The sequence below is a fragment of the Diplotaxodon limnothrissa genome, linkage group LG6 (assembly GCF_057381915.1).
Source record: "Diplotaxodon limnothrissa isolate DT_005_m linkage group LG6, D_limnothrissa_male_GT1.1, whole genome shotgun sequence".
Lineage (NCBI taxonomy): Eukaryota > Metazoa > Chordata > Actinopteri > Cichliformes > Cichlidae > Diplotaxodon > Diplotaxodon limnothrissa.
The window spans coordinates 28,137,788-28,164,673 of NC_140601.1; the positions used below are offsets into that span (position 1 = coordinate 28,137,788).

Here is a 26,886-nt window from a genome sequence, read left to right on the forward strand (position 1 = left end):
ACTTTTAATATTTTTTTTATTAGTTATTTTTGTTTTGTTGTTATTTTGATTTTAATAAAACAAAATAACATAAAGAATCAAATTGTTTCTTTGTTTTTTTAAATTTAATTTATTTTACAAATAAATTAATAATAATATTAATAATAATAACAACAAATTAGTGCTGTCAGCGTAAACGTCATTAGTTAAAATGACGTTAACGCTGACAGCACTAATTTGTTGTTCCAGAGAGCAAGCCAAACACTGGTCTAGAAAAGGACGATCTCTAGTAGTGCTGCACTACTAGTAGATTTTGTTTTAACCTCCTAGGACCTGGTGTCCACATATGTGGACATAACATTTATGAGACCAAAATACAAAATTTTGCTCTTCAAAAACCTGATATCCACTTATGAGGGAGGACATTACACTGCCCCTGTTCAATCGAACTTTAAAATGAATGTCCTCATATGTGGATCTCATTTTTTTGAGAAACAAAAAAAAGATAGTCCGAATCTGATGTCTTTGTTTTCACATTCATCAGGTCCCAATCAACCCAAATGGCACAGAGAAATTAAAAATGCATGCCATGAAAGAGTTCAGGTCTTAGGATGTTAAAAATGTCCCTGCTGATGAGACCAGTGAATGTGGGGCGACAGTGGCAAGAAAAAACTCCCTCCTGGAGGAAGAAATCTTGGGAGGACCAGGCTCTCTGGGAGGACCCTCCCTCCTGAGGGCAATACTTACCAGTACTTGTCCTCCAGTGTGCGATGGTGGGCTGGGACGAGTGTTGTTTCTTCTCAGCATGATGATGACCTTCCTTCCATTTCCTGTTTCAGAACTGAGAATGAAGACAAAACTGGTTAACAAGGTAACAGGACATTTAAAAATTCTCTCACTTCAGGATGAGATGCTGTGTCTTCTTACGTTTCTCTTGTAAAACAGCATGTAGGCCGAGTGCTGCTGTTCCTCACAAGCTGCCGATCCGGTTGTGTGGAGCACCTGTGCGTCATTATAGGTGAGCCAGCGATCTGATGTAGAGTGCTGACTCTCCTCAGGATGGACAGAACTACAGATGTAGTGTCCTGAAATCACATTAAGACAAATGAATCCAACTTCTGGAAGTCAGCTGATTCAAGCAAACAGTGATTTTGACTTAGTGCGTCTTAGAACATCAAAAGCTTTTGTGTGTGAGTCCTTCACTGAAAAGTAGAAAGTTTTCATTTTCTGTTTGTAACAAGTCTGTTGTTTTACCTGACTCTGTGCCTCCATAATGATTGATGATGCTGACAAGACTATAACAGCCACCACCCTGAGAAGGAACAAATCCAAAGAGTGTTAGTTTCACAAAGTCTCACATCAGAGCCATAATTAAGCTGATTTGCTGAGGCTACGTCCACACTAATGCGTTTTCGTTTGAAAACACATCGTTTTCTCTCCGCTTTGACCTCCCGTCCACACTGAGATGGCGTTTTCCTCAAGGAAAAACACAGCATCTTGAAAACGCTCTCGAAAACGCACACATTTCAAAACGGAGTTGTCCCGTCGCAGTGTGGACACTCGAAAACGCAGACTTTCTAAAACGATGACGCATTTTAGTCATGTGATGCAGTCATGTGAGCAATTAAACAAAGATAGCCGAGTGCATTATACAGCGGTTGTTTTGATTGCTCTCAACTTTGACAGCCCTAAAAAAGATTAATATCAGTTTGTACATGCTCCGGATAGCTTTTCTTCAAATTCTGTAATCCTCACTCACTTTTGCGCATGCGCAGGACTGGAACGTAAGCGTTTTCGGCCGTTTCAATGCAGACGCACAACTATTTGAAAATGACTGAAAACACTAGTGTGGACACGGAGTTTTCAAATCTATCAGGGCTAGTGTGGACGTAGCCTGAGACGTTCTGCAGTCTGTTTTTACCTGATTGGATGGCACCACCAAGTCCCTCTGTAGCCTGACGGGGTCATCCACCTTCTTAATGTTGTAGGTTTGTGTAAAGCCAAACCTCTTCAGATGCAAGATCAGGACTCTGGCAGAAAAGAAAAAAAAAAAACACAAACAAGGTAGAAAATAAGAAGAATGAGTGTCAAACACAAACAGAAGATGGGAGAAAACGACTGCTCAAGTATTGTCTCGAAAAACTCTGATATTTGATGCGCCACAGTTTGGAAACCTGGTCAGTCGATCAATTCTGATGTGACCTTACTCACCTTGGCAGTGTATCAAAAGACGACTTCAGTTCTGAGGCCGTCCCTCCACAATCACAGCGAAATTCTATTTCTTGTTCCTGAACAACAGCACAGAGAAAACAGGCTTTATGGTAGAAAGAAATCTCAACATATGCACACACACATACGCACAAACACTAACAAAAAAGGTGTGTTAAGATCGCTGACACTACAACTCTATTGGAATTTGTGATCTTACCTTCAAGTATGTCTCTAACATGTTTATAATAGACCCCTCTGGAACAAGGTCAAGAGACAAGCTGGTGAAGTCCTCGTGCTGTGATGATTGGTGACCACAGCTACACATTTCAGGAGTAACGTAGTTAAAGTAAAGATCAGGTAGGTGGAAAAGAGGTATATGAAAATATTGCAACCAGCTCTGCGTTTCTGAAAGACAGGCTTACCTCTTGCATGTCCTCATGTTTTCCATTTTAAAAATGTGATGCTCTTCTACTGGGCAGGTATAACTTTGGCCCAGGAGAGCTGCGTTCCTCTCCAGGTGAGGTGCGAGCCTTTTGACCTCATTGAGGAACAATGTTAGGAATTCATGAGCGTCCTGAAAGAAAAGCAGAGAGATTTAAAACAGTACATCAAAATCAGAAGGTAAAGCAAAAAAACAAAATGTCCAAATAGCTGACGCACTTTCTGTGCACTGCCGGTGTATTCAGGAGCTTGACTGCTGAATGCCTTCTTAAAAGCTCTTAGGTGGTGATCTTTAAGGCCATAATCTGTTGACTCATGACAGTCCCTGACATCAATGAGCCTTCTGTAGAAAGGAAAGGGTAAACAGACATTTCTGCTGTTAGATCTCTTTGTTCTTCAGGTTTTTGAAGAAAGTAGAAGGTTGACGTAGCGCACCTTAAGAGCTGAGCTTCTGGATCTGTGCTCCACAAAACCTCCTGACGCCTGATGTCTCTTATGAACTCCTCAATGTTGAGGAGGCTCTGCAGGCAGGAGTTCATGTAGCAGGTGTTTCCGATGTTTGGAAACCTGACACACACGCACAACGTTTACAGTATCAGTGTAAAAGAATTCATTTTCTCCACTTTGACAAAGTGAGCTTTGGTCTTTGTGCACCACGTGTACTCACCCGAAGCAGTCTATAGTCCCAGTTTGACTTTCTATTATTTCTCCACCGCATGCTACACTGCTCCAAAAAGGTAAAAACACAAACACAAAATTAGGAAAGATGTCAGGATGCTGAGCAGTGTATGTGCATGGATGCATGAGCTTTGAAGTTGAAACATTTTGGAGGACGTCTTTCTCTTACCTGTTAAACACATGCTCCCATCCACTCTCTTGGTCCAGAAGCTCCATAATCCAAGTGTCCCAACTCAGGTCTGCTGGGATCGTTTCCGTGGTGCTTCTTACCTGATATAAATATATAGGACATAGCTGTGTGCCTCATTGCTCTTAATTGCTCTCATTTAACTGTGATGAGTAAATGCTTGATGACAGTGACTCTTTCCATAAAACATACCTTCCCGGATTTAAAAAGAGTCTTCACAGTGTTGCTCTCTGCCTCTGCATCGCTGTCAGTTTGCTGCAGAGGACGAACAAACATAAGTTTATTAAAAAGTACATTTTAAAGAGAATGTGTATTTCATATGTTTTGTGTAAAAGCAAACCGAGGAACAGCAGAAGATGTGTCTCCATTTTCTCTTCTTTTGGCCATTTTCAGGGTTAGCTGGTGTGGCAGCAACAGAAGCATCCGGGATGCTGATGAGGACAAAAGTGTAAATGTTGTGGAAATTTATAAGAAGGAGTACATTTTGCTAATATAGATTGCTAATAAAAGTGAATAACTGTAATGGAATACCAACATGAACAAAATCATGTATTTTATACATTTACACTCTACATTTTCAAACGCTAATCTCTGCATCCATATAAATAATAGACAAGACTAGAAGGAGTAAAAAAGATGTAAATACACAAGGTGGAAGAAAAATGCCAATAAAAGGGAAATAAAAGAGCTCCAACTCAACCACTGCTATAAATATCTCCAGCAGCATTAAAGACTGGCGCATTTCTTTACCTCTGATGAGACGTAGAAGGAATTTCCTTCTCTGCCACGTTTTGTTTGTGTAATTTCTGTTTAGAAACAAGAAAAGCAACATCAGTAATGGCATAAAACAAACATACCAAGTGGGTCTCTCCATGAAAAGTGTCCAGTTAGAGAATTTGGTATTATTTCATATTATTTATCACTTTAGTGAGCTGTCAGCTCATGAAGCAGATATAGGAATATCTTTAAATAAAATAAAAACAATTTATTCATGCCTTAAATTGAGTTTTAAAGTTTGTCCTATGAAATACAAAATCCTTCATTTGGTTCTGATCAAAATTCAGTTTTTACAGAAATCATCCATGAAGCTTCAAAAATGCTTATTCACCATAAAAAATATTTAGAGAAACATCCTGCAAGTCTCTTCGAACTTACCTTTCTGTGAAAAAAAAACGTTTAAACATCTTTGAACTTAATTTGAGGACATGGCTGTGTGCTAAATTGCTCTTAATTCTTCTCATTTAACTGTGATGAGTAAATGCTTGATGACAGTGACTCTTTCCATAAAACATACCTTCCAGAATTTAAAAAGAAACCAGCGACACTTTTTTTGTGTCTTCACAGTGTTGCTCTCTGCCTCTGCATCGCTGTCAGTTTGCTGCAGAGTACGAACAAACATACGTTTATTAAAAAAGTAAAGTCACTTTAAATTAACAAGTGCAATTTAAAGAGAATGTGCATTTCATATGTTTTGTGTAAAAGCAAACCGAGGAACAGCAGAGGTGTCTCCATTTTCTCTTCTTCTTTTGACCATTTTCAGTAACAGGAGCATCCGGGATGCTGATGAGGACAAAAGTGTAAATGTTATTTTTCAAAGTGCAAATTTTTAACAAGGAGTACATGCTGGAGATTGCAGATAAAAATTAATAACTGTAATGGAACAAAATCATGTATTTTGTACATTTACACTCTACATTTTCAAACGCTAATCTCTGAATCAATATAAATTATAGACAAGACTAGAAGGAGTAAAAAAGATGTAAATACACAAGGTGGAAGAAAAATGCCAATAAAAGGGAAATAAAAGAGCTCCAACTCAACCACTGCTATAAATATCTCCAGCAGCATTAAAGACTGGCGCATTTCTTTACCTCTGATGAGACGTAGAAGGAATTTCCTTCTCTGCCACGTTTTGTTTGTGTGATTTCTGTTTAGAAACAAGAAAACCAACATCAGTAATGGCATAAAACAAAGTATATGGTATGAAAATACAAAATCCTTCATTTGGATTCAAAATTCAGTTTTTACAGAAATCATCCAAGAAGCTTCCTTAAAAGTTTCAAAAATGCTTGTTTACCATAAGAAAATATTCATAGAAATGTGCTGCGAGTCTCTTCAAACTTACCTTTCTGTGAAAAAGAAGTTTAAACATCTTTGGACTTGATGTGATCGCAGCCAAAATCTCCTCAGCTTTGCAAAAGTTCAACTGAAAACAAGCAGTCAAAGGTTGTATATTTATAAACTTTCAGCATAGAACGTTCATACCCTGAACAGCAAACATCATCATTATGATGTATGGGGCAAATTTGCATATTTTGGAATGTATGCTCATTTGAACTGTATGGTGCTCGTCTCCAAGCAACTGCTACACAAAACAGGTCAAGTCAAGTGGCTTTTATTGTCATTTTAACCACGTGCAGAGGTGCTGTACAGAGTGAAACGAGACAGCGTTCCTCCGAGACCCTGGTGCTATATATGACATATACGGACAAACCCAGGACTACATAAAGTGCAGTGTGCATAAATTGCAAAAATAAACAAGACAAAACAGTGCAAAACGTGACAGAACAGGACGAAACAGACACAAGACAATGGAAATGTGCAAAATGCTGAGTATTGTGCAAAAGTAACTTGGTGTCTGTATGTATGTATATGAGTGTGAGATACTGCAGATAAGTGCTTGGTAGTGACATGTGTGAAGGTGTGCGTGTGCCAGTGCAGTCACTGAGTGTTCAGGGGTCTGACGGCTTGTGGGAAGAAACTTTTCCGTAGTTTGGTAGCGAGGGCCCGGATGTTGTGGGACCTCTTTCCAGAAGGCAGCAGGGTGAAGAGTGTGTTTGAAGGCTGTGTGGGGTCCTCCAGCAAGCGGGTGTTATAAGGAGGGGAGAGGGGCTCCAATGACCTTCTTAGCTGCTCTCACAATCCGTTGTAGGGTACTGCGATCCAATACGCTGCAGTTACCATACCAGACAGTGATGCAGCTACTTAGGATGCTCTCATTAGTCCCACTGTAAAAGGTGGTGAGAATGGATGGTGGGAGATGGGCTTTCCTCAGCTTCTGCATGAAGTAGAGACGCTGCTGGGCCTTCTTGGTTATGGAGCTGGTGTTGAGGGAGCAGGAGTGGTTCTCCGCCAGGTGGACACCAAGAAATCTGGTGCTCTTGACGACCTCCACAGAGGATCCATTCATGTTAAGTGGGCAGTGATCCCACTGTGCTCTCCTGAAGTCAACGATCTCTTTTGTTTTGTTTTGGTGTGCTGGGGGAGCAGCACAGCAAAGAAGGACTCATCCAGGCTGGAGAAACTGATCAGGAGGGCTAGCTCTGTGGTCGGCATGAAGCTGGACACTCTGGTGACAGTGGCAGAGAAAAGGACATTAAAGAAACTGATGGACATTATGAACAATGCTGGGCATCCTCTGCACATGGCCATTAACAACCAGAAGAGTCTGTTCAGTGACAGGTTGCTTCTCCCAAAGACAAGAACTAACAGACTTAAAAACTCCTTTGTCCCACACGCCATCAGACTGTTTAACTCCTCTCTGGAGGGGAGAGGGAGGGGAAACAGGAGGACAAAGGAGGGGGGAACAACTAAGCTGTAGTGCCTCTTCACCTCACTGTGCAATACCTTTTGTGCAATACTTTTGTAAATAGTCAACAGTGCAATAGACTCAATACTTGAAATGTGCAATTCACTTGTATTTTTATTTTTTATTCCTATTTATTCTATTTATCCCCTTCGTATATGCTGCTGTTCCTCACAAGCTGCAGATCCAGTTGTGTGCAGCACCTGTGCATCATTATAGGTGAGCCAAGGATCTGATGTAGAGTGTGGACTCTCCTCAGGATGGACAGAATTACAGATGCAGCAGCTGTTTCCGATGTATGGAAACCTGACACACAAACAAAAGTTTACAGTATCAGTGTAAAATAATTCATTTTGTCCAGGTTGAGAAGGTGAGCTTTGGTCCTTGTGCACCACGTGTACTCACCTGAAGCCGTCTCTAGTCTGAATTTTATTTTCCATTATTTATCCACCGCCCAAATGTTTCACTACGCTACTGCAAAAAGGTAAAAACACAAACACACAATTAGACGCTGAGCACTAGATGTGCATGTATGCTAGTGATGTGTCGAGTAATGGAGGGGGCGTTTCCGCGATGCACGTATCGAGGCTTGCTTCATTTATGGGAGGAGCTGAAAATGATGACGTCCGAAGCCTCGCTGCCCGGCTGTACCACGTGACTGGTTCATGAAGTGGTTCGAACTTTGCCGCGAGATGTGACAGCGATACAAACCCCTCAGACTTCAATCAAAATGTGGGTGTTTGATGGAGAGCTGCGGTTAGTGAGAGTTGGAGACAGCTGGGAGGCAGTTTGGAGGTTTATGAGAGTGAGGAGAGAAACTCAGGAGAGAATGGAGCCAGCTAAGAAGAGGAGGATGTCCTCCCCTGTGTGGGAACATTTTGATCTTATTCCTCCCAACAAGGTATTTCTACAGAAGATGTATTTTCATAATACTGATGGTGCAATACAATTTAAGTTAAGCTGTATTTACTTTTGTACAAGGTGAAGTGTTTGCTATGTGCCAGGGAGCTGGGATATAACAACAACACCTCATCCATGCTTAGGCACTACAGAGCTTTGCATGAGAATAAGGGGAACAGCGATTGTTGAGCAAGACCAGGTGAGCCATCAAATGCCATGATAATAATAGCATGCCGTAATGTTACTAAATGATATAACAATATTATACAAACTGTAATAAGTTACGTGTGTGATATTTATATTTGTGCTTTGTTTTTATTGTCTTTCCTCAGGAGAACAATCTCAAATAGATGAAAACCTGGTTAGCATGGTGATTGAGGACTCCCAGCCATTTAGCATTGTGGAGGACAAAGGATTTATAAGATTTGTTAAATCATTAAATCCTAGCTATGTTCTCCCCACTAAAAAGGTCATAAAAGCAGTGAAAATTTAGTTTTTACTGAATAAAATATGGGCAGGACTGACGCCTCAGTGTGTAGCTGTCCATACCTCAACGTTACAAAAGCACAACCACTGTCCACACCCCAACCACACCTCACCTCACAGTAAATGATCATTTCCATTTTAAGCATTTCCAAATAATCATTTTCCATACTGCCAGTATAAATATACACAGTATACTGCATCACTACAATATACATGTTTTACACACTCCTTTTGTTGTTGACATTTACAGGCTGTGTGCAAAAGGCCACACTCTTCAAATTCATGCCAACTAATATTTTTACGTCCAGTAGGTGTCCTACTAGAGCAAATAAAGCTTCAAGAAGCTTTGCGCTGGGGTGAACCAATTGGATGAAAAGCTTCAATGCTTCATCTGCCCATCACTAATGTATGCATGAGCTTTGAAATGTAAACATTTTGGGGGACGTTATTCTCTTACTTATTAAACACATGCTCCCATCCACTCTCTTGGTCCAGAAGCTCCATAATCCAAGTGTCCCAACTCAGGTCTGATGGCATTTTTTCAGTGGTGTTTTTAACCTCTTGGGAACTTTCACTACATTCCTTACTTGATGCAGAAAGAAGAAACGAGTCCATATCCAACCTTCAGAGCAGAGGCGATTAAGATCGGTATGGGTGTCACAGGTGTACCAGTCCGCCTTTTCTTCCAGGGCGAGAGGGGTTGCCATTCTTGTTCGCAGAACTATTCCTTTTATATTCAAAACTCAGATATGTGATCCAGGTGGGAGGTTCATACTTGTTACAGGTACAGTCAACTCCACCCCTGTAGTCCTCTTGAACATCTATGCCCCTAATTTTGACAACCCTGACTTCTTTAGTAAAATATTCAATCTTGTCTCACAATACAATGACCATAATATCATTATCGGTGGTGATTTTAATTGTTATTTCGGTCCATTGTTGGATAGGTCTTCTGCGTCCCTGGCCCCAACCTTGAGAGCTGTTTCTGTACTCAATACTCTTACTAAATCTTTGGACTTGGTTGACATTTGGAGGCACCAGCATCCGTTAGAAAAGCAATACTCTTTCTTCTCCCCTGTCCATGGCAGCTTCAGTAGAATTGACTATTTTCTTATTGATTCCAGGCTTATTTCGAAAGTGGTTAGTTCCACTTATCACAGTATTTTAGTTTCGGACCACGCACCTCTCTCAACGGTAATTGACTTCAACCTATATACCCCCCAATACAATTGGAAATTTAACCCCTCTTTATATCTAAATGACTCTTTTACGGTTTACCTATCTACTAAAATCGCAGAATTTTTACAATTTAATGATAATGGTGTAGTTTCAGACTCTGTTTTGTGGGAGTCCTTTAAAGTCGTTATTAGAGGCCATATTATTGCTTATCAAGCTTCTCAGAAGAGGGACAAACTCAGGCTGCGTACTAATATTGAGGCAGAGCTGTCTGTGTTGGAGGAGAAGTATCGCGATACCGGGGCTGCTGACACACTTAATACCATTCTCAAATTGAAATATGACTACAACCACATGTTGGGGGAGCAGGTCATGAATTGTATTCGTCGATTAAAACAGAAGCATTTTGAGCTTGGTGAAAAGGCTGACAAGGTGCTTTCCAGACAGCTGAAGGGCATTCAAGCTGAAAGGGCGATACACAGAATTCTCTCTGCAACTGGCCAGTTGCTGTCCGATCACAAGCAGATAAATGACAGATTTCGCAGTTTTTATTGTCAGTTATACACATCTAGTACTACGGCCACAGTTGCTGAAATCACTAATTTTCTTAATGCTTTAGACATCCCGACTCTTCCTGAGGCTGCACGGGGCTTACTCGATGCAGACTTTACGCTGGAGGAAATTAGAAATGCAATCTGCTCCTTTCCTAATGGAAAAGCATGTGGTCCGGACGGTTTCGGGATAGAGCTTTATAAGACACATATTGACGTTATCGCTCCCCTGCTACTTCGGATGGTAAATTGCGCAGTGTTAAACGGCTCATTCCCTCATTCTTTCTACGATGCCCATATATGTCTCCTCCTGAAAAAAGACAGAGACGAAACTAATGTTTCTTCCTATCGTCCCCTAAGTCTTCTCAACTCAGACCAAAAGATAATTGCTAAAGTCCTAACCAACCGGTTAAATAAGCACATAGGCTCTATAATTCATCCTGACCAATCGGGTTTTATCCCCAATAGATTCTCTTTTTCTAATACTAGATGTCTCTTAAATGCGATGTACTCAACGACACTGCCCAATTCTGCGGTGATTTCACTCGATGCCCAGCAGGCTTTCGACCAAGTGGAATGGAGTTATTTGTTTGCTACTCTTGAAAAATTTGGTTTTGGGTCGAATTTTTTGAATATGATTAAGTTGCTTTACGCTTGCCCTCGTTCCTCGGTCCTTACCAACCATGAGAGGTCGCTCCCGTTCCTCTTACACCGTGGGACAAGGCAGGGTTGTTGCCTCTCTCCAATGCTTTTTGCTTTAGCTCTTGAGCCGTTGGCCATTGCCATCAGAGCCAATTCCCATATCTCTGGTATAAATTGTGGCACGTCAGAGTACACCATCGGTCTGTATGCAGATGATATCATATTGGCTCTTTCAGATTTAAAGATCTCCCTTCCTCCACTTCTTAAGCTGATTGACAGCTTTGGCCACCTATCAGGGTTCACCATAAATTGGAAGAAGTCTGTTCTTATGCCGCTGTCGTCTGGTCTGGGCCCTGATTTCCTGTCTAGTTTGCCCTTTAAGGTCTCCCAGGATTACTTTTCATACCTGGGTATTAACATCCCTAGGAACTCAAAACTCCTCTTCAGGCTTAATTATTCGGTTCTAACTGATGAGCTCAAGTGTAAACTTCTCCCACTTTCAATGATTGGCCGTATCAATATAATCAAAATGGTTGTGCTCCCTAAATTCATGTACCTATTCCAGAACGTTCCTATTTTTCTCAGGTCTTCCTTTTTCAAAGCGTTGGATGCCATTATCATGCCTTTCGTTTGGGCCTACAAGCCCCCCCGCATCTCGAAGTCTCACTTGCAAAAGCCCTCGGACGAGGGTGGTCTGGGCCTTCCAGTTTTCAGACATTATTACTGGGCCTGTAATGCCAGAGCCTGGGTCTTCTGGAATCTGCCTATAGTTGGTGATGCTGTGGGATGCAGGTCCAGCCCTAAATGGCTCGAATTGGAGCTTAGCACTGCTATCGAGCACACTGGAGCATCCTTGCCAGCTATCTTATTTTCAAAATCGGTTATTAAAAGTGCATGTGATGACTTTATTCTTTGCAACTCCGTAAAAATATTGAATCAAATTAAGAGAATCTTGAACCTCCCGGTAGTGTCAACTTTTGCCCCGATCTGCCACAATCCTAGCTTTACGCCTAGTACAATGGATGCTGCTTTCAAACAATGGCCTGTCAAAGGGTTAATTGCTATAAAGGATCTTTATATTGACAATCATTTTGCCTCTTTTGCTCAGCTTCAGACAAAGTACAATCTCCCTACAAGTCATTTTTTTCGGTACTTACAAATTAGGAATTATGTCAAGCAAGCATTCTCAAATTTAGATACCATCCCCATACAGCATGTCTTTTACAATATGATGAACGAACCTCCCACCTCAAAACACTTAATTTCTCGGCTTGTCAACCTTTTTTCTTCGGCAGCCCCCTCTTGCCATATTAAAGAGGCTTGGACAAGGGACACTGGTTTGGTTATCTCTGACGATCTATGGGCTGAAGTGTTAAGTCGGATAAAACTATGCTCTGTTAACGCCCGGCTTCAGTTAATTCAATTTAAGGTTGTCCATAGACTGCACTATTCCAAAACCAAATTGAACAAGATTTTTCCTAACGTTTCCCCCAAATGTGATAAATGTAAACTTGTGGACGGTACTCTTGGGCATCTTTTTTGGTCCTGTTCTACGCTTACAGCCTTTTGGACTAGTATTTTTAGTTTCTATAGCACTGTTTATGATAGGCAACTGTATCCTGACTGTCTTATGGTGATCCTGGGCTGCTCCGGCGACTCCTTGGCACTTCCCTTTGCTGTTCAACAGGCCCTCATGTTTGGTATGGTGATTGCCAAACGTTTGATTCTGGGGGAGTGGAAATCTGCCTCCCCTCCCTGCTTCAAGAGGTGGCTCGAGGAGATGGTCTCCTGTCTATACCTGGAAGAAATTCGGTTCTCTACGTCTGATTCCATGGAGAAGTTCAGGAAGATATGGGGGCCCTTTATAGACCACATTAAGAAGGACAGTCCACGCCCTGGGTCCTGACCACATTGTTTTAACTGCTTTCATTCTGAGCTGTTGCCCATAACTGTTTTTGCATGATTGTTATCAGCTCCTCCTAGCGATCTTTGGATTTGATCTTGTGGATTGGACTCACTAGATTGTGAGTTGTTTGACATGTATACCAGTTGCTTTGTTTGCTTCTCTGCTGTTTTTAATAAGTGCTGGCCTTGTACCCTGTTGTGTGGTTTGTTGCTCTGTTTTTTTTGTTTGTTTGTTTGTTTTTTTTGGTTGTTATTGTCTTTATTGTCTGTGTTCTTCTGTCCCGCTGTTTGTGAATGTGTAAAAAAATTTTGAAACTTGCATAAATAAATACATTAAAAAAAAAGAAAAAAAAAGAAAGAAGAAACGAGTCAGGGATGCATAGCAAGCACAACAAGACACCAGCAGCCCAGACCTTTCACCAACTGAAGACATTTGCAGCACCATAAAACATGACAGAGAAGAGCTGGGACTATGTGAAAGGGTGAAGTGCTGCAGTAAAGTTGCAATGGTCCTATCTTTTATACAGTCTATGGTTCACTCTATTCGATTACCCTTTTCTCATGTTTTTGTTAGTTAGGGAGATAAGACATTGTTATTTGGTTTTATTCTTTTCATAAATAAGTTTTGTACATCCTTTAGATACGGTCCCTTTTGTTTGTTGTTTTGGGGTCCACCCCGAAGCTGTAGTTCGCTCCTTTCCTTTGTTAGAATTCAATCACTGTGAAAAAAAATCACCATCAAAATTGTACTGGTTGTGTGATGTGCTGCTTGGGGTCAGACAGGGGTGGATCACCCTTATATTATGGTCTGGCCACCCTTAGACAGGCCATAACACTAACTAAAATGAAAATTAAAACTAGACTTATAACTGGCTGGCTGGTGTCCTTACCAGTGTCCTTGGGTCTGAACTGTGGGCTCCTCTTTCCAGGTGTTCGTACTGCCTGAGTGGCACCAAGGTGTGCTGTCTTGCCTCTTTTGGGTTTTCTGCATGTTTCTGGCTCAACATGCAAGTATCCACTTCTTGACGTTCGCTGTTGGTTGCAGCCACTTGAGGTTTTTGGGCTCATTTGGGTTCTCAACACTGGGCGACTTTGATGGGAGTGAAAGCATCCTCACAACATAAATCACCACACTACCTGCTTTTGTTTCAGGTTTTTTCTTTATCCTTGTTAACATGTTTGGGTACTGGGTTTACCTGTAATGCATTTTGTGCTCCAAAAGCTGTTATTTTGTGCAGCTGTGCTCCAAAAGCTGTAAGCATGACCTTTCTTATCATTAGATTGTGCCACACCAGCACCTGAGAGAAAAGCTTTGAGTTTGATTTTGTGTTTGTGTTTTGCAGGCACTCAGGAGAATAAGTCATGATGTTTCTTGTGTTTGTCATGTTAGTATCTCAGTGCTTGTCAATCACCAGTCAACAGTGTCACCACTGTGAACAACATCCTGCGACTGTTTGAGCCAAAACCTTCGAGAAGTCCCTGCAGCTGCTTCAAAACTCATCACTGAGCTCGATCTCTCTTTTAACACGCTGGAGACAACAATGAAAGATGACTTTCTTTCATATGCTGCTTTGAGGGCTTTGCTGATGAAGTTCAGCCAAAACAGGAAACATGCAGCAGGAGACAGTAACTTGTTAAAATGTTATAAAAGGTACAATTAAAGATTTTCACCCTACAGGGTTGTCAATGATCCAAGGATAAATGTCTAATTTGGTCAAAAGTTTATAAGCCATTTCTGGAGAGACTGCAGTGGAAATGTTGTCACTTTTGGACTTTGCTACCTGCAGCTAAACATTTGCAGCTAAATCATTTATTTAAAAGCAGAAGCTGCAACTGATCGAGTGAATGTTTGTCTGAAAACTTAAACTGAACTCCAAGCGTACCATTGCTCCAGCTTACCATCTTTACCTGAGTGAATCAGTTTGTTGAACAATCTAAATGATTCAGAAACTTCTGTGACATCAACTTAACTAAGGCTCATTACAAATTTCACAAAACACTGCTGAATACTTTTAATATTTTTTTTATTAGTTATTTTTGTTTTGTTGTTATTTTGATTTTAATAAAACAAAATAACATAAAGAATCAAATTGTTTCTTTGTTTTTTTAAATTTAATTTATTTTACAAATAAATTAATAATAATATTAATAATAATAACAACAAATTAGTGCTGTCAGCGTAAACGTCATTAGTTAAAATGACGTTAACGCTGACAGCACTAATTTGTTGTTCCAGAGAGCAAGCCAAACACTGGTCTAGAAAAGGACGATCTCTAGTAGTGCTGCACTACTAGTAGATTTTGTTTTAACCTCCTAGGACCTGGTGTCCACATATGTGGACATAACATTTATGAGACCAAAATACAAAATTTTGCTCTTCAAAAACCTGATATCCACTTATGAGGGAGGACATTACACTGCCCCTGTTCAATCGAACTTTAAAATGAATGTCCTCATATGTGGATCTCATTTTTTTGAGAAACAAAAAAAAGATAGTCCGAATCTGATGTCTTTGTTTTCACATTCATCAGGTCCCAATCAACCCAAATGGCACAGAGAAATTAAAAATGCATGCCATGAAAGAGTTCAGGTCTTAGGATGTTAAAAATGTCCCTGCTGATGAGACCAGTGAATGTGGGGCGACAGTGGCAAGAAAAAACTCCCTCCTGGAGGAAGAAATCTTGGGAGGACCAGGCTCTCTGGGAGGACCCTCCCTCCTGAGGGCAATACTTACCAGTACTTGTCCTCCAGTGTGCGATGGTGGGCTGGGACGAGTGTTGTTTCTTCTCAGCATGATGATGACCTTCCTTCCATTTCCTGTTTCAGAACTGAGAATGAAGACAAAACTGGTTAACAAGGTAACAGGACATTTAAAAATTCTCTCACTTCAGGATGAGATGCTGTGTCTTCTTACGTTTCTCTTGTAAAACAGCATGTAGGCCGAGTGCTGCTGTTCCTCACAAGCTGCCGATCCGGTTGTGTGGAGCACCTGTGCGTCATTATAGGTGAGCCAGCGATCTGATGTAGAGTGCTGACTCTCCTCAGGATGGACAGAACTACAGATGTAGTGTCCTGAAATCACATTAAGACAAATGAATCCAACTTCTGGAAGTCAGCTGATTCAAGCAAACAGTGATTTTGACTTAGTGCGTCTTAGAACATCAAAAGCTTTTGTGTGTGAGTCCTTCACTGAAAAGTAGAAAGTTTTCATTTTCTGTTTGTAACAAGTCTGTTGTTTTACCTGACTCTGTGCCTCCATAATGATTGATGATGCTGACAAGACTATAACAGCCACCACCCTGAGAAGGAACAAATCCAAAGAGTGTTAGTTTCACAAAGTCTCACATCAGAGCCATAATTAAGCTGATTTGCTGAGGCTACGTCCACACTAATGCGTTTTCGTTTGAAAACACATCGTTTTCTCTCCGCTTTGACCTCCCGTCCACACTGAGATGGCGTTTTCCTCAAGGAAAAACACAGCATCTTGAAAACGCTCTCGAAAACGCACACATTTCAAAACGGAGTTGTCCCGTCGCAGTGTGGACACTCGAAAACGCAGACTTTCTAAAACGATGACGCATTTTAGTCATGTGATGCAGTCATGTGAGCAATTAAACAAAGATAGCCGAGTGCATTATACAGCGGTTGTTTTGATTGCTCTCAACTTTGACAGCCCTAAAAAAGATTAATATCAGTTTGTACATGCTCCGGATAGCTTTTCTTCAAATTCTGTAATCCTCACTCACTTTTGCGCATGCGCAGGACTGGAACGTAAGCGTTTTCGGCCGTTTCAATGCAGACGCACAACTATTTGAAAATGACTGAAAACACTAGTGTGGACACGGAGTTTTCAAATCTATCAGGGCTAGTGTGGACGTAGCCTGAGACGTTCTGCAGTCTGTTTTTACCTGATTGGATGGCACCACCAAGTCCCTCTGCAGCCTGACGGGGTCATCCACCTTCTTAATGTTGTAGGTTTGTGTAAAGCCAAACCTCTTCAGATGCAAGATCAGGACTCTGGCAGAAAAGAAAAAAAAAAAACACAAACAAGGTAGAAAATAAGAAGAATGAGTGTCAAACACAAACAGAAGATGGGAGAAAACGACTGCTCAAGTATTGTCTCGAAAAACTCTGATATTTGATGCGCCACAGTTTGGAAACCTGGTCAGTCGATCAATTCTGATGTGACCTTACTCACCTTGGCAGTGTATCAAAAGACGACTTCAGTTCTGAGGCCGTCCCTCCACAATCACAGCGAAATTCTATTTCTTGTTCCTGAACAACAGCACAGAGAAAACAGGCTTTATGGTAGAAAGAAATCTCAACATATGCACACACACATACGCACAAACACTAACAAAAAAGGTGTGTTAAGATCGCTGACACTACAACTCTATTGGAATTTGTGATCTTACCTTCAAGTATGTCTCTAACATGTTTATAATAGACCCCTCTGGAACAAGGTCAAGAGACAAGCTGGTGAAGTCCTCGTGCTGTGATGATTGGTGACCACAGCTACACATTTCAGGAGTAACGTAGTTAAAGTAAAGATCAGGTAGGTGGAAAAGAGGTATATGAAAATATTGCAACCAGCTCTGCGTTTCTGAAAGACAGGCTTACCTCTTGCATGTCCTCATGTTTTCCATTTTAAAAATGTGATGCTCTTCTACTGGGCAGGTATAACTTTGGCCCAGGAGAGCTGCGTTCCTCTCCAGGTGAGGTGCGAGCCTTTTGACCTCATTGAGGAACAATGTTAGGAATTCATGAGCGTCCTGAAAGAAAAGCAGAGAGATTTAAAACAGTACATCAAAATCAGAAGGTAAAGCAAAAAAACAAAATGTCCAAATAGCTGACGCACTTTCTGTGCACTGCCGGTGTATTCAGGAGCTTGACTGCTGAATGCCTTCTTAAAAGCTCTTAGGTGGTGATCTTTAAGGCCATAATCTGTTGACTCATGACAGTCCCTGACATCAATGAGCCTTCTGTAGAAAGGAAAGGGTAAACAGACATTTCTGCTGTTAGATCTCTTTGTTCTTCAGGTTTTTGAAGAAAGTAGAAGGTTGACGTAGCGCACCTTAAGAGCTGAGCTTCTGGATCTGTGCTCCACAAAACCTCCTGACGCCTGATGTCTCTTATGAACTCCTCAATGTTGAGGAGGCTCTGCAGGCAGGAGTTCATGTAGCAGGTGTTTCCGATGTTTGGAAACCTGACACACACGCACAACGTTTACAGTATCAGTGTAAAAGAATTCATTTTCTCCACTTTGACAAAGTGAGCTTTGGTCTTTGTGCACCACGTGTACTCACCCGAAGCAGTCTATAGTCCCAGTTTGACTTTCTATTATTTCTCCACCGCATGCTACACTGCTCCAAAAAGGTAAAAACACAAACACAAAATTAGGAAAGATGTCAGGATGCTGAGCAGTGTATGTGCATGGATGCATGAGCTTTGAAGTTGAAACATTTTGGAGGACGTCTTTCTCTTACCTGTTAAACACATGCTCCCATCCACTCTCTTGGTCCAGAAGCTCCATAATCCAAGTGTCCCAACTCAGGTCTGCTGGGATCGTTTCCGTGGTGCTTCTTACCTGATATAAATATATAGGACATAGCTGTGTGCCTCATTGCTCTTAATTGCTCTCATTTAACTGTGATGAGTAAATGCTTGATGACAGTGACTCTTTCCATAAAACATACCTTCCCGGATTTAAAAAGAGTCTTCACAGTGTTGCTCTCTGCCTCTGCATCGCTGTCAGTTTGCTGCAGAGGACGAACAAACATAAGTTTATTAAAAAGTACATTTTAAAGAGAATGTGTATTTCATATGTTTTGTGTAAAAGCAAACCGAGGAACAGCAGAAGATGTGTCTCCATTTTCTCTTCTTTTGGCCATTTTCAGGGTTAGCTGGTGTGGCAGCAACAGAAGCATCCGGGATGCTGATGAGGACAAAAGTGTAAATGTTGTGGAAATTTATAAGAAGGAGTACATTTTGCTAATATAGATTGCTAATAAAAGTGAATAACTGTAATGGAATACCAACATGAACAAAATCATGTATTTTATACATTTACACTCTACATTTTCAAACGCTAATCTCTGCATCCATATAAATAATAGACAAGACTAGAAGGAGTAAAAAAGATGTAAATACACAAGGTGGAAGAAAAATGCCAATAAAAGGGAAATAAAAGAGCTCCAACTCAACCACTGCTATAAATATCTCCAGCAGCATTAAAGACTGGCGCATTTCTTTACCTCTGATGAGACGTAGAAGGAATTTCCTTCTCTGCCACGTTTTGTTTGTGTAATTTCTGTTTAGAAACAAGAAAAGCAACATCAGTAATGGCATAAAACAAACATACCAAGTGGGTCTCTCCATGAAAAGTGTCCAGTTAGAGAATTTGGTATTATTTCATATTATTTATCACTTTAGTGAGCTGTCAGCTCATGAAGCAGATATAGGAATATCTTTAAATAAAATAAAAACAATTTATTCATGCCTTAAATTGAGTTTTAAAGTTTGTCCTATGAAATACAAAATCCTTCATTTGGTTCTGATCAAAATTCAGTTTTTACAGAAATCATCCATGAAGCTTCAAAAATGCTTATTCACCATAAAAAATATTTAGAGAAACATCCTGCAAGTCTCTTCGAACTTACCTTTCTGTGAAAAAAAAACGTTTAAACATCTTTGAACTTAATTTGAGGACATGGCTGTGTGCTAAATTGCTCTTAATTCTTCTCATTTAACTGTGATGAGTAAATGCTTGATGACAGTGACTCTTTCCATAAAACATACCTTCCAGAATTTAAAAAGAAACCAGCGACACTTTTTTTGTGTCTTCACAGTGTTGCTCTCTGCCTCTGCATCGCTGTCAGTTTGCTGCAGAGTACGAACAAACATACGTTTATTAAAAAAGTAAAGTCACTTTAAATTAACAAGTGCAATTTAAAGAGAATGTGCATTTCATATGTTTTGTGTAAAAGCAAACCGAGGAACAGCAGAGGTGTCTCCATTTTCTCTTCTTCTTTTGACCATTTTCAGTAACAGGAGCATCCGGGATGCTGATGAGGACAAAAGTGTAAATGTTATTTTTCAAAGTGCAAATTTTTAACAAGGAGTACATGCTGGAGATTGCAGATAAAAATTAATAACTGTAATGGAACAAAATCATGTATTTTGTACATTTACACTCTACATTTTCAAACGCTAATCTCTGAATCAATATAAATTATAGACAAGACTAGAAGGAGTAAAAAAGATGTAAATACACAAGGTGGAAGAAAAATGCCAATAAAAGGGAAATAAAAGAGCTCCAACTCAACCACTGCTATAAATATCTCCAGCAGCATTAAAGACTGGCGCATTTCTTTACCTCTGATGAGACGTAGAAGGAATTTCCTTCTCTGCCACGTTTTGTTTGTGTGATTTCTGTTTAGAAACAAGAAAACCAACATCAGTAATGGCATAAAACAAAGTATATGGTATGAAAATACAAAATCCTTCATTTGGATTCAAAATTCAGTTTTTACAGAAATCATCCAAGAAGCTTCCTTAAAAGTTTCAAAAATGCTTGTTTACCATAAGAAAATATTCATAGAAATGTGCTGCGAGTCTCTTCAAACTTACCTTTCTGTGAAAAAGAAGTTTAAACATCTTTGGACTTGATGTGATCGCAGCCAAAATCTCCTCAGCTTTGCAAAAGTTCAACTGAAAACAAGCAGTCAAAGGTTGTATATTTATAAACTTTCAGCATAGAACGTTCATACCCTGAACAGCAAACATCATCATTATGATGTATGGGGCAAATTTGCATATTTTGGAATGTATGCTCATTTGAACTGTATGGTGCTCGTCTCCAAGCAACTGCTACACAAAACAGGTCAAGTCAAGTGGCTTTTATTGTCATTTTAACCACGTGCAGAGGTGCTGTACAGAGTGAAACGAGACAGCGTTCCTCCGAGACCCTGGTGCTATATATGACATATACGGACAAACCCAGGACTACATAAAGTGCAGTGTGCATAAATTGCAAAAATAAACAAGACAAAACAGTGCAAAACGTGACAGAACAGGACGAAACAGACACAAGACAATGGAAATGTGCAAAATGCTGAGTATTGTGCAAAAGTAACTTGGTGTCTGTATGTATGTATATGAGTGTGAGATACTGCAGATAAGTGCTTGGTAGTGACATGTGTGAAGGTGTGCGTGTGCCAGTGCAGTCACTGAGTGTTCAGGGGTCTGACGGCTTGTGGGAAGAAACTTTTCCGTAGTTTGGTAGCGAGGGCCCGGATGTTGTGGGACCTCTTTCCAGAAGGCAGCAGGGTGAAGAGTGTGTTTGAAGGCTGTGTGGGGTCCTCCAGCAAGCGGGTGTTATAAGGAGGGGAGAGGGGCTCCAATGACCTTCTTAGCTGCTCTCACAATCCGTTGTAGGGTACTGCGATCCAATACGCTGCAGTTACCATACCAGACAGTGATGCAGCTACTTAGGATGCTCTCATTAGTCCCACTGTAAAAGGTGGTGAGAATGGATGGTGGGAGATGGGCTTTCCTCAGCTTCTGCATGAAGTAGAGACGCTGCTGGGCCTTCTTGGTTATGGAGCTGGTGTTGAGGGAGCAGGAGTGGTTCTCCGCCAGGTGGACACCAAGAAATCTGGTGCTCTTGACGACCTCCACAGAGGATCCATTCATGTTAAGTGGGCAGTGATCCCACTGTGCTCTCCTGAAGTCAACGATCTCTTTTGTTTTGTTTTGGTGTGCTGGGGGAGCAGCACAGCAAAGAAGGACTCATCCAGGCTGGAGAAACTGATCAGGAGGGCTAGCTCTGTGGTCGGCATGAAGCTGGACACTCTGGTGACAGTGGCAGAGAAAAGGACATTAAAGAAACTGATGGACATTATGAACAATGCTGGGCATCCTCTGCACATGGCCATTAACAACCAGAAGAGTCTGTTCAGTGACAGGTTGCTTCTCCCAAAGACAAGAACTAACAGACTTAAAAACTCCTTTGTCCCACACGCCATCAGACTGTTTAACTCCTCTCTGGAGGGGAGAGGGAGGGGAAACAGGAGGACAAAGGAGGGGGGAACAACTAAGCTGTAGTGCCTCTTCACCTCACTGTGCAATACCTTTTGTGCAATACTTTTGTAAATAGTCAACAGTGCAATAGACTCAATACTTGAAATGTGCAATTCACTTGTATTTTTATTTTTTATTCCTATTTATTCTATTTATCCCCTTCGTATATGCTGCTGTTCCTCACAAGCTGCAGATCCAGTTGTGTGCAGCACCTGTGCATCATTATAGGTGAGCCAAGGATCTGATGTAGAGTGTGGACTCTCCTCAGGATGGACAGAATTACAGATGCAGCAGCTGTTTCCGATGTATGGAAACCTGACACACAAACAAAAGTTTACAGTATCAGTGTAAAATAATTCATTTTGTCCAGGTTGAGAAGGTGAGCTTTGGTCCTTGTGCACCACGTGTACTCACCTGAAGCCGTCTCTAGTCTGAATTTTATTTTCCATTATTTATCCACCGCCCAAATGTTTCACTACGCTACTGCAAAAAGGTAAAAACACAAACACACAATTAGACGCTGAGCACTAGATGTGCATGTATGCTAGTGATGTGTCGAGTAATGGAGGGGGCGTTTCCGCGATGCACGTATCGAGGCTTGCTTCATTTATGGGAGGAGCTGAAAATGATGACGTCCGAAGCCTCGCTGCCCGGCTGTACCACGTGACTGGTTCATGAAGTGGTTCGAACTTTGCCGCGAGATGTGACAGCGATACAAACCCCTCAGACTTCAATCAAAATGTGGGTGTTTGATGGAGAGCTGCGGTTAGTGAGAGTTGGAGACAGCTGGGAGGCAGTTTGGAGGTTTATGAGAGTGAGGAGAGAAACTCAGGAGAGAATGGAGCCAGCTAAGAAGAGGAGGATGTCCTCCCCTGTGTGGGAACATTTTGATCTTATTCCTCCCAACAAGGTATTTCTACAGAAGATGTATTTTCATAATACTGATGGTGCAATACAATTTAAGTTAAGCTGTATTTACTTTTGTACAAGGTGAAGTGTTTGCTATGTGCCAGGGAGCTGGGATATAACAACAACACCTCATCCATGCTTAGGCACTACAGAGCTTTGCATGAGAATAAGGGGAACAGCGATTGTTGAGCAAGACCAGGTGAGCCATCAAATGCCATGATAATAATAGCATGCCGTAATGTTACTAAATGATATAACAATATTATACAAACTGTAATAAGTTACGTGTGTGATATTTATATTTGTGCTTTGTTTTTATTGTCTTTCCTCAGGAGAACAATCTCAAATAGATGAAAACCTGGTTAGCATGGTGATTGAGGACTCCCAGCCATTTAGCATTGTGGAGGACAAAGGATTTATAAGATTTGTTAAATCATTAAATCCTAGCTATGTTCTCCCCACTAAAAAGGTCATAAAAGCAGTGAAAATTTAGTTTTTACTGAATAAAATATGGGCAGGACTGACGCCTCAGTGTGTAGCTGTCCATACCTCAACGTTACAAAAGCACAACCACTGTCCACACCCCAACCACACCTCACCTCACAGTAAATGATCATTTCCATTTTAAGCATTTCCAAATAATCATTTTCCATACTGCCAGTATAAATATACACAGTATACTGCATCACTACAATATACATGTTTTACACACTCCTTTTGTTGTTGACATTTACAGGCTGTGTGCAAAAGGCCACACTCTTCAAATTCATGCCAACTAATATTTTTACGTCCAGTAGGTGTCCTACTAGAGCAAATAAAGCTTCAAGAAGCTTTGCGCTGGGGTGAACCAATTGGATGAAAAGCTTCAATGCTTCATCTGCCCATCACTAATGTATGCATGAGCTTTGAAATGTAAACATTTTGGGGGACGTTATTCTCTTACTTATTAAACACATGCTCCCATCCACTCTCTTGGTCCAGAAGCTCCATAATCCAAGTGTCCCAACTCAGGTCTGATGGCATTTTTTCAGTGGTGTTTTTAACCTCTTGGGAACTTTCACTACATTCCTTACTTGATGCAGAAAGAAGAAACGAGTCCATATCCAACCTTCAGAGCAGAGGCGATTAAGATCGGTATGGGTGTCACAGGTGTACCAGTCCGCCTTTTCTTCCAGGGCGAGAGGGGTTGCCATTCTTGTTCGCAGAACTATTCCTTTTATATTCAAAACTCAGATATGTGATCCAGGTGGGAGGTTCATACTTGTTACAGGTACAGTCAACTCCACCCCTGTAGTCCTCTTGAACATCTATGCCCCTAATTTTGACAACCCTGACTTCTTTAGTAAAATATTCAATCTTGTCTCACAATACAATGACCATAATATCATTATCGGTGGTGATTTTAATTGTTATTTCGGTCCATTGTTGGATAGGTCTTCTGCGTCCCTGGCCCCAACCTTGAGAGCTGTTTCTGTACTCAATACTCTTACTAAATCTTTGGACTTGGTTGACATTTGGAGGCACCAGCATCCGTTAGAAAAGCAATACTCTTTCTTCTCCCCTGTCCATGGCAGCTTCAGTAGAATTGACTATTTTCTTATTGATTCCAGGCTTATTTCGAAAGTGGTTAGTTCCACTTATCACAGTATTTTAGTTTCGGACCACGCACCTCTCTCAACGGTAATTGACTTCAACCTATATACCCCCCAATACAATTGGAAATTTAACCCCTCTTTATATCTAAATGACTCTTTTACGGTTTACCTATCTACTAAAATCGCAGAATTTTTACAATTTAATGATAATGGTGTAGTTTCAGACTCTGTTTTGTGGGAGTCCTTTAAAGTCGTTATTAGAGGCCATATTATTGCTTATCAAGCTTCTCAGAAGAGGGACAAACTCAGGCTGCGTACTAATATTGAGGCAGAGCTGTCTGTGTTGGAGGAGAAGTATCGCGATACCGGGGCTGCTGACACACTTAATACCATTCTCAAATTGAAATATGACTACAACCACATGTTGGGGGAGCAGGTCATGAATTGTATTCGTCGATTAAAACAGAAGCATTTTGAGCTTGGTGAAAAGGCTGACAAGGTGCTTTCCAGACAGCTGAAGGGCATTCAAGCTGAAAGGGCGATACACAGAATTCTCTCTGCAACTGGCCAGTTGCTGTCCGATCACAAGCAGATAAATGACAGATTTCGCAGTTTTTATTGTCAGTTATACACATCTAGTACTACGGCCACAGTTGCTGAAATCACTAATTTTCTTAATGCTTTAGACATCCCGACTCTTCCTGAGGCTGCACGGGGCTTACTCGATGCAGACTTTACGCTGGAGGAAATTAGAAATGCAATCTGCTCCTTTCCTAATGGAAAAGCATGTGGTCCGGACGGTTTCGGGATAGAGCTTTATAAGACACATATTGACGTTATCGCTCCCCTGCTACTTCGGATGGTAAATTGCGCAGTGTTAAACGGCTCATTCCCTCATTCTTTCTACGATGCCCATATATGTCTCCTCCTGAAAAAAGACAGAGACGAAACTAATGTTTCTTCCTATCGTCCCCTAAGTCTTCTCAACTCAGACCAAAAGATAATTGCTAAAGTCCTAACCAACCGGTTAAATAAGCACATAGGCTCTATAATTCATCCTGACCAATCGGGTTTTATCCCCAATAGATTCTCTTTTTCTAATACTAGATGTCTCTTAAATGCGATGTACTCAACGACACTGCCCAATTCTGCGGTGATTTCACTCGATGCCCAGCAGGCTTTCGACCAAGTGGAATGGAGTTATTTGTTTGCTACTCTTGAAAAATTTGGTTTTGGGTCGAATTTTTTGAATATGATTAAGTTGCTTTACGCTTGCCCTCGTTCCTCGGTCCTTACCAACCATGAGAGGTCGCTCCCGTTCCTCTTACACCGTGGGACAAGGCAGGGTTGTTGCCTCTCTCCAATGCTTTTTGCTTTAGCTCTTGAGCCGTTGGCCATTGCCATCAGAGCCAATTCCCATATCTCTGGTATAAATTGTGGCACGTCAGAGTACACCATCGGTCTGTATGCAGATGATATCATATTGGCTCTTTCAGATTTAAAGATCTCCCTTCCTCCACTTCTTAAGCTGATTGACAGCTTTGGCCACCTATCAGGGTTCACCATAAATTGGAAGAAGTCTGTTCTTATGCCGCTGTCGTCTGGTCTGGGCCCTGATTTCCTGTCTAGTTTGCCCTTTAAGGTCTCCCAGGATTACTTTTCATACCTGGGTATTAACATCCCTAGGAACTCAAAACTCCTCTTCAGGCTTAATTATTCGGTTCTAACTGATGAGCTCAAGTGTAAACTTCTCCCACTTTCAATGATTGGCCGTATCAATATAATCAAAATGGTTGTGCTCCCTAAATTCATGTACCTATTCCAGAACGTTCCTATTTTTCTCAGGTCTTCCTTTTTCAAAGCGTTGGATGCCATTATCATGCCTTTCGTTTGGGCCTACAAGCCCCCCCGCATCTCGAAGTCTCACTTGCAAAAGCCCTCGGACGAGGGTGGTCTGGGCCTTCCAGTTTTCAGACATTATTACTGGGCCTGTAATGCCAGAGCCTGGGTCTTCTGGAATCTGCCTATAGTTGGTGATGCTGTGGGATGCAGGTCCAGCCCTAAATGGCTCGAATTGGAGCTTAGCACTGCTATCGAGCACACTGGAGCATCCTTGCCAGCTATCTTATTTTCAAAATCGGTTATTAAAAGTGCATGTGATGACTTTATTCTTTGCAACTCCGTAAAAATATTGAATCAAATTAAGAGAATCTTGAACCTCCCGGTAGTGTCAACTTTTGCCCCGATCTGCCACAATCCTAGCTTTACGCCTAGTACAATGGATGCTGCTTTCAAACAATGGCCTGTCAAAGGGTTAATTGCTATAAAGGATCTTTATATTGACAATCATTTTGCCTCTTTTGCTCAGCTTCAGACAAAGTACAATCTCCCTACAAGTCATTTTTTTCGGTACTTACAAATTAGGAATTATGTCAAGCAAGCATTCTCAAATTTAGATACCATCCCCATACAGCATGTCTTTTACAATATGATGAACGAACCTCCCACCTCAAAACACTTAATTTCTCGGCTTGTCAACCTTTTTTCTTCGGCAGCCCC

The 26,886-nt window shown here is 41.1% G+C and overlaps 2 protein-coding genes across 2 annotated transcripts; both read right to left on the bottom strand.

Annotated features, from left to right (window-relative positions):
* Nucleotides 1-814: 814 nt before the first annotated feature.
* LOC146630750 (ubiquitin carboxyl-terminal hydrolase 12-like) lies at nt 815-5,648 on the bottom strand. The gene is made up of 18 exons (XM_085356602.1): nt 5,622-5,648; nt 5,368-5,423; nt 4,984-5,056; nt 4,791-4,874; nt 4,247-4,302; nt 3,837-3,927; nt 3,689-3,751; nt 3,479-3,579; nt 3,299-3,355; nt 3,067-3,198; nt 2,851-2,974; nt 2,613-2,764; nt 2,408-2,507; nt 2,191-2,267; nt 1,901-2,009; nt 1,234-1,291; nt 907-1,064; nt 815-820 (listed from the first exon to the last, which is right to left on the bottom strand). Exons 1-18 carry the CDS (start codon nt 5,646-5,648, stop codon nt 815-817), a joined length of 1,524 nt encoding a protein of 507 aa, XP_085212728.1.
* Nucleotides 5,649-15,564: 9,916 nt separating this feature from the next.
* On the bottom strand, nt 15,565-20,398 carry LOC146630751 (ubiquitin carboxyl-terminal hydrolase 12-like). Its single transcript, XM_085356603.1, has 18 exons — nt 20,372-20,398; nt 20,118-20,173; nt 19,734-19,806; nt 19,541-19,624; nt 18,997-19,052; nt 18,587-18,677; nt 18,439-18,501; nt 18,229-18,329; nt 18,049-18,105; nt 17,817-17,948; nt 17,601-17,724; nt 17,363-17,514; nt 17,158-17,257; nt 16,941-17,017; nt 16,651-16,759; nt 15,984-16,041; nt 15,657-15,814; nt 15,565-15,570 (listed from the first exon to the last, which is right to left on the bottom strand). The coding sequence occupies exons 1-18, from the start codon at nt 20,396-20,398 to the stop codon at nt 15,565-15,567; spliced, it is 1,524 nt and encodes a 507-aa protein (XP_085212729.1).
* Nucleotides 20,399-26,886: the final 6,488 nt, after the last annotated feature.

Bases quoted from the DNA above. Each gene is read 5' to 3' on its own strand.
- LOC146630750 (XM_085356602.1), bottom strand. From the start codon at position 5,648: ATGTTTAAACTTCTTTTTCACAGAAAG. The intron at 5,057-5,367 runs GTAAAGAAATGC...TGTCCTCATCAG, and splicing joins CCTTCTACGTCTCATCAGAG to CATCCCGGATGCTCCTGTTA. The intron at 2,010-2,190 runs GTGAGTAAGGTC...CTTTTCTGCCAG, and splicing joins TCTTTTGATACACTGCCAAG to AGTCCTGATCTTGCATCTGA.
- LOC146630751 (XM_085356603.1), bottom strand. From the start codon at position 20,398: ATGTTTAAACTTCTTTTTCACAGAAAG. The intron at 18,678-18,996 runs GTAAAGAAATGC...TGTCCTCATCAG, and splicing joins CCTTCTACGTCTCATCAGAG to CATCCCGGATGCTTCTGTTG. The intron at 17,258-17,362 runs GTAAGCCTGTCT...TGAAATGTGTAG, and splicing joins AACATGAGGACATGCAAGAG to CTGTGGTCACCAATCATCAC.